General features: G+C 28.2%; 1 protein-coding gene across 2 annotated transcripts; it reads left to right on the top strand.

Annotated features, from left to right (window-relative positions):
• Positions 1–1,050: 1,050 nt before the first annotated feature.
• Bm2076 (Helicase conserved C-terminal domain containing protein) lies at positions 1,051–6,493 on the top strand (the record flags this gene model as incomplete). Of its 2 annotated transcripts, none has more annotated exons than XM_043075909.1 (17): positions 1,051–1,185; positions 1,470–1,736; positions 1,937–2,064; positions 2,190–2,269; positions 2,461–2,625; positions 2,894–3,016; positions 3,099–3,304; positions 3,530–3,676; positions 3,889–4,103; positions 4,351–4,456; positions 4,575–4,676; positions 4,744–4,902; positions 5,099–5,184; positions 5,309–5,459; positions 5,793–5,903; positions 6,038–6,074; positions 6,354–6,493. In XM_043075909.1, the coding sequence occupies 17 exons, from the start codon at positions 1,051–1,053 to the stop codon at positions 6,491–6,493; spliced, it is 2,358 nt and encodes a 785-aa protein (XP_042931843.1). The 2 variants fall into 2 exon arrangements, with proteins under 2 accessions (XP_042931843.1, XP_042931844.1); XM_043075910.1 differs by having other exon boundaries at positions 1,096–1,185.
• Between the last annotated feature and the right edge of the window lie 801 nt (positions 6,494–7,294).

Raw genomic sequence — 7,294 nt, 5'->3', positions numbered from 1 at the left:
TTCATCAATACCATAAAATTATTTTGAATTTATTTGATTATGAGTTTTAGAAGCAATAGTAATATTTTGCAGTAATAAATTCATTATTTATTAGCTAATTTGATCTTTTTTTTTCTTAACTTTTAATTCTCAATATAACAAATAGATTATTATTAGAGAAATTTTTAACATATTAATTTAGTATGAAATAAAAAAGCAAAAGAAAAAACAAGAGTATAATATAAGAGGAATAAACTTATATTTTTATAAATGAATTACTCTTATACTAAACGATAAAAATTTTTATCGAATAATTATTGTAAATAAATACTTTTTAACATCACTTTCACTCTATTTGATATAATATCAGAAAAACTGCAAGTGATGATACTATGATAACGATTAGATTAATTAATCTGTCACATCATTTTACTGAATTACTCAAAATTAATCTGTCACATCATTTTACTAAATTACTCAAAAACACTGCAACTAAAAGTAATGATTAGATTAATCTATCATTTTATTAATGCTAATAGTATTAATGACAGAACTGTTTTAGATAAATGATATTAGCGCAAAAAGACAATCCATTAATCAAATTAGCCAATTGCGCCACCATCTCGAATCACTCAAATATGAAAAATGGAACTGTTTTTCCCTTTCACAGCACAGTTCTTAGCATGCAACGAATATGCTACAATTTTATTTAACACAAGAGAAAAAATCCGCGGTTTATGGGAGATAGCGGGGGATGAGATATAGTAGGCGTAAGTATTTATATTTTATTTCTGTTAGGTAGTCTAGATAATTATATGGAATTAAGATTGAATTATTATTAAATATTAAATTATTAAAAATTGACAATGAAATGGAAGATGAAATGAAGAAATGATTAAATATCAACAGATAACAATGATAGTAATGACTGAGATTGCAAAGAATATAAATATTTTCAAGTTTTTTTTTTTTTCTCTTTTTAAATTATTATGTTTATTTTATTCATGATTATTATTTCAGATTGCTTGAATTGACAATTTCTCAAAATAGCCATTTACATTGACGAGTAAAATGGCGTTACAGGTAGTAAAATGTCGTCCATCATGGACACTTATTATGGCTAGCAGTACTGATCAAGGTCCATCATTTATACAGACACGTCTTTTTCAACGTTCTCATAGTTCTATTGCACCGAGGAAGAATTCCGTTAGTTATTCATACATTTTTTTTTGTTTAAATCTTCTATTTGTTTACATCTTGCTTTATAGATTTTATTTTTCCCATTATTAGTATAAAATTATGTCGTTTGTAAATAGCTGTAAACAATTTTGTTTGTTTTATTCTGTAGATTGAAAAATATTCTTGATATTATAACTGTTTCAATTGTGTGGAATAGTCGTAAAAAATGTTTAATTTTCAGCAAACTATAGTGATATTCACTGATCTTTTCTCTTTTTAGAAATTTTCATCTATTTTTTGCAATATTTTAGTTGTCAAGTTGCAATGAAAAATCTGGGTCACAACAGTCCAAGCCAATTCTTGTCGGAAGTCGGAAATCAGACCCGGAATTAGTGCGGAACGAGAAAAAATATGCTCCAGTTATTTTGAAGCAAACAAGATATTTGCCGACAGAGACTAAGTTCACATCTGGAATTCTATCTTCTACAGCTACAGCACGAAAAGCTAAATTACGAAGTTTCATTGATATCGTGCCGCCTGCGCCAATAACTATTCCGAATTTACCAAAAGATGAAACGGTATTTTTGGATTATATATTTTCCTAAAAATTTGGCCTTCTTGAACTTTATCAGTCTCTTCTAGTATCTTCAAAAGAGTAGGCTAATCAGTTGATTTCATGCAAAGCAGACTATTTTTCTGTGATCTGAATCATTTTTTAAGGATTTTTTTTTTTAGGTATTGTATTATTCCTAGATATCGTTAATAGCAATCATTTCAGGATGTTATTGTTGATCTAAACAAGGACGACGTTTCACGGATTTTAGAGAATTTTGCTAGAAAACCTTTAGTTCGGGAATTATCTGAGCAGAACAACGTAAATAGGAAAATGTTCCATGCAGCATACAAGTTTGTTCATTGTTTTCATATCTACGGAAATAGTTTACCAGGAAATATGTAGTACATTTTCCTATTTCATTAAATTAAAAAGTAATTGAATTATGGGATTTCGTTACTAAAAAAGCTTTTTTTAGAAGCTTTCGGAACTACTGCTTACATGCATCACCGCTAGATCCCTGTATTGCTATTGTAATCAGTGATATTCTCAACAAAGGTAAGTATTTGCTTCACTTCCATTAATTGAGAATATTTAATAATAGTTAATAAAGAGCATTGCATTTTTTATACAATATTACTATGTCAACAATTTGTTTTGCATATTAGATTCGTTTTTTGGTTGGTCGAAAATTTGCATTCTGCTGATAGCGGTAGAAAACATGATTCTGCTTAAATGATTATCTTCAGCACGTGATGTCGATAGTTTATATCCGTATTTCATTGACCATGCCAAAAGGGTATATCCGCATTTGGAGTGTGAAAAGGAGTTGAAGACCCTAAGTGATCTAACTAAACCGTATAATTGGTATCCAAAAGCTAGGGAGTTATTCAGAAGGATACATTTTCATGCAGGTCTCATAATTTGTATTTTTTTAAATGAAATCAACGAAATAATTCAATTGCTTTTCGGTTTAAATGAATAGGGGAAATTTAAAGATTCTCTGGATGAGACAGAATTATTTTGTAGCTGTTTTTATGATAGTTTTTAAGAGAAATAATGTTATGTTACTGTTGGATATATGACTATACATGTAACAGATGATCTCTAAATAACTAAAGGTTGGAAAGAACTGCTAAATATGTGATTAATATGATTTTCATAATTAATTATACTTTATAGGACCAACTAATAGCGGCAAAACGTATGAAGCATTGCAGCAATTCTATCAAGCCAAAACAGGTTTTTATTGTTGTCCGTTAAGGTTACTTGCCAACGAGGTGTGTGAAAAAACTAATGAAAAAGGTTTGTTATCATTTTGAATCCTCTTTTTCTTTCTGTTTCCTTTAAATTCATATTTGCAAATTAAAATTTCAATCATTTTAAGGCATCAAATGTGATATGATTACGGGTGAAGAACGGCGATATGCAATTGATGCTGATAACCCTTCATCTCATGTTGCAATGACTGTTGAAATGGTTCCTGTTGATGTAAATGTTGAGATAGCCGTAATTGATGAAATTCAAATGTTACGTGATCAGAGTCGTGGTTGGGCTTGGACAAGAGCTTTACTTGGTATTGCTGCAAAAGAGGTTCTCTTTTTGACATTATTCTTATCTGTTTCTTATTGAAATATCTTCAAAGCTTTAACTCATGTTTTACATTACTTTCGTTATAATTAATGTGTTTATTGAGTTGTATGGACTTGAATCTTTTTTTGTATGAAAATGATTGATTTTTGTTTTTAGAGTTGAGGATTTTCGTTTTTTTTTGATAGGAAAAAAAATTTAAACTAACAAAATAATTTCTTCTTTTAGATTCATCTTTGTGGTGAAGAAGCAGCAGTTGATATTGTACGCAGTTTGTTAGATCCTATTGGAGAACATGTAGAAGTGCACCGTTATGAAAGGAAAACTCCTCTCAATGTGAATAAAGAGGCCTTAAAGAAGCTTAATAATGTTAAGGTTTGTTATATGTATCGTTACGTTACTTATGCTAAGATAAAATTCTAGTCATTAGCTAGTATTTGATAATTGAATTATTACATTACTACAATTTTCTAAGCTTGTAGCTGAACTATATATTTCTATAAATGAATTTAAAATTTAGTTTTGATATTTTTGAATCTCTTTCGTCTTTTTTTTTTTTTTTATTTGGGACAATGGTTTTATTTCAGGATGGTGATTGCTTGGTATGCTTTTCGGTTTCTATGCTATTTTCAGTAGCTAAAAGCCTAATGAAATTGGGCGTACAACCAACTGTGATATATGGAGCATTGCCACCATGGACAAAATTGAATCAGGCGAAAACATTCAATGAAATGAGTCGTAAGCCTAATGTAATGGTTGCAACCGATGCTGTTGGAATGGGTCTTAATTTAAATATACGCAGGTTTTGTTGCTTTTATGTGTTACAACATTTTTTCAATAATATTTGAGTATTTATTTGTTTGTTATATATGTTTCAATCTGTAATAAAACGCGTAATCTTATCAATTGCACATTTGAATTACGACTTTTTATCACTTTTTTGAAGTACTGCAATTTTGAAGATATAAATTTAAATTTAAACACAAATTACTCATCATTTGTGAATGTTGATAAGATGAAGATAAAATAGCTATTAATGAAATATTTAGAATCATATTCGTACAATTTCCATTTGGTGAACATCAAGCAAACTATCATGTAATGCAAGTAGCTGGACGTGCTGGTCGTTTTCAGTCTGCCTATCAGAAAGGATGGGTCAGTATATTGTTGTAATAGATTTGATCAGATTTAAAATTCATATTTTTTGGAAATTGTTTTTGAAAATTTTTATTACGCATATTTTTGAGATGCAATAGATGTATATTTAATTTAGGTAACAACTTTACGACCAACAGATATGCGATTGTTGGAAGCATTTATGAAAGAACCTATTAAACCTATTGAAACTGCTGGCATTGCACCAACTTCTGAGCAGGTAGGTACCTTTTTTGATAGCTGTAAATTAACATTCATAATAATTTATGCGGTTTATTTCTTTGCAGTTGGAAACCTTTTCATATCATCTGCCTCATGCTTCATTTCTCAGTATCATTGATATGTTTATATCAATCAGTTCTCTAAGCAAAAAATTCCATCTATGTGATATTGAACAATTTCGAAAACTTGCAGAACTTATAGATGACGTTCCATTGAGTATAAAGGTAAAATTAAATGTTTGTTTATTTATTTATTGCGTATATTTTTAAATTTTGATGTAGCATACTTTTTAACCACTTCTCTTTTTCTTTTTATATATATACAAAAATTTGTTGAAAAGGAAAGAAAAATTGAAATTTTTATTCGAGTTTTTTTTTTTTTTTTTTTCAATTTTTTGTTTATTTATTTGAGTTGTTTCAGGTCAAATATGCTTTCTGCACTGCTCCTGTAGATATGGATGTAGATAATGGTGTTGCCCGAGCATGTTTTGTTCGTATAGCTCGGAGGCAAGTTTAAACTTGTGTCACATTTTGCTTCATATTCTAATTTTGCATGAAATTGTAGGAAATGTTGGAGAAAAGGTTTTGTCATTTTATTGTTTCTTATTTGATTATTAAATCTTGGTTTCAGATTCGCTGAGGGTCAAGCAATAAACTACAATTGGTTTTGTGAAATAATACAGTGGCCGTTACCTAGACCGACAAGTATTACAATGCTTTTGGATATGTGTAAAATATATAACTTAATTGATCTTTATCTTTGGCTCAGTTATAAATTTCCGGTGAGTGCTCCTAATTGTTCATTTTCATTGTTAATATAATAAGAAAATAAGATTATGTACTTCGAGTGAAATCCATAAATTCTCTAATTGTTGCTTGATGCTTCAAGAATTTAACTCATTTTTTTCTAGTGTACTCTGGTACACTTTTATTAGTTTTTCTGTTTTCAAACTAGACCGAATAGTATATGACATATGGGACACTTAGCAATGATAAAATAATTCTAAAAAAGAAGTCCCATATTAACCGAAAAGTGTTTTTTTTTTTTTTTTTTGCACCAAAAAATACAAAATTTTGGTTTTTGAAACTGTTGTAAAATTTGCCAAATATTTTAGGATATGTTCCCGGATCGAGAAAGAATACGTCTTTTGGGAAAACTGATTGAAGGCTATATAAATGATGCATTGCTAACAATGTCTGATATCACCTCTTCACAACAGGACGAAGTAGATGAAATTATCACATTGTTCATTCTGTAGTGAAATTATCGCTTTTTTCTTTTCGATTAAATTAAACCATGTAAATAATGTTACTTATGTTCCTGTTTTTGTAATATTGATCTATAATACTGTACTTTCAGGAAGAAAGTGGATATATAGATGAAATGAATGATCAAGGTACTTCAATAATGTTGATTTTTAGTAATTTTCAGTGGTTTCAAATTAACTATAACTTCAGAATAATATATTATAATTAAAAATATTAACTACAATATGCTATTCTGTATATTTATATTAATTTAATATCGATTAACTTCAAAAGTTTAAGATGCATGCAATAATAGTATATTACATACTTTAATGTACTATATCCTAAATTTCGATGTAGCAAAATTTACTAAGAAGAAATAAAATTCGTTCCATATAAAATTAACTGTTTATATAATTCTGTTACAGGGAATATGGAGTCAGTGTCAGAGCGGTTATTACGGAAAGGATTGGTAAATAAAAGCGAGTTGTTATTATTAAGGGAAGAGATTAGACGTGAAGAAATTAAAAAATTACAAAATCGTAATGTTGACGATGAGAATAATTAATAAAATAGTTTAAAAGAAGTAATTAAATTTAAACTGTTTAATCAGGATTATTTTACAGAATACATACTTTTGAGGTATGTTCGATTGATACGTTTGTTATATTGTTAGTTATAAGTGATCTCTCAGGTCGCTATTGCATTGCTCATCATTAATTAGGAAATGCTGTTGAAAATCAATTTGTAATTGAATTATTTCAATTGTTCTAGTTTGTGATTGTTGAAATGTGAATAATATTGAATATATTTACTCGTTTTACTTGTTTTACCTATTTACGTTTATTATGTAATTTCCAATTTCGGAAAATTGTCTCTTATCTTAAGCGGTACTCTTATCTGCACTGAATTCATTTTTTTCTTTTTTTTTTTTTTGTCTTTGTGACAATCGGAAATATTTGGATTGAATAATAAGTAGAAAATAGAAAACGAGTTGTGATAACATATTATATATATTTGTTAGTATGTTGAAATATTCGTTTCAAATTACAATCCCACTAATAATGATTGAATTTTGAATTATCGTTTTTTTTTTTTTTAATGATAACATATTATTTTCAATGGCATTACATCCGTTTTATAAAATGCAGCTAACTTTTTCAAACTTTCATCTTATCATTTATAATTACTTTGTTATTTACATATATATTTTTTTTCATATTTGTGATATTGTTAAAAAGTTAATGTCTGACTGATTAATGTTATTTGAAATGTTTTTGAGTATTACACTGTTTAGAGTTTGAGTAAGATTTCAAATAGTGAGTTTTTCAAATAATCGCTTGATTATTGATGCCGATAAGCAATTAAC

This window comes from Brugia malayi (genome assembly GCF_000002995.4).
Source record: "Brugia malayi strain FR3 genome assembly, contig: Bm_v4_ChrX_scaffold_001, whole genome shotgun sequence".
Lineage (NCBI taxonomy): Eukaryota > Metazoa > Nematoda > Chromadorea > Rhabditida > Onchocercidae > Brugia > Brugia malayi.
The sequence above is the reverse complement of the archived record's forward strand: the minus strand, read 5'-3'. Positions and strand labels throughout refer to the sequence as shown.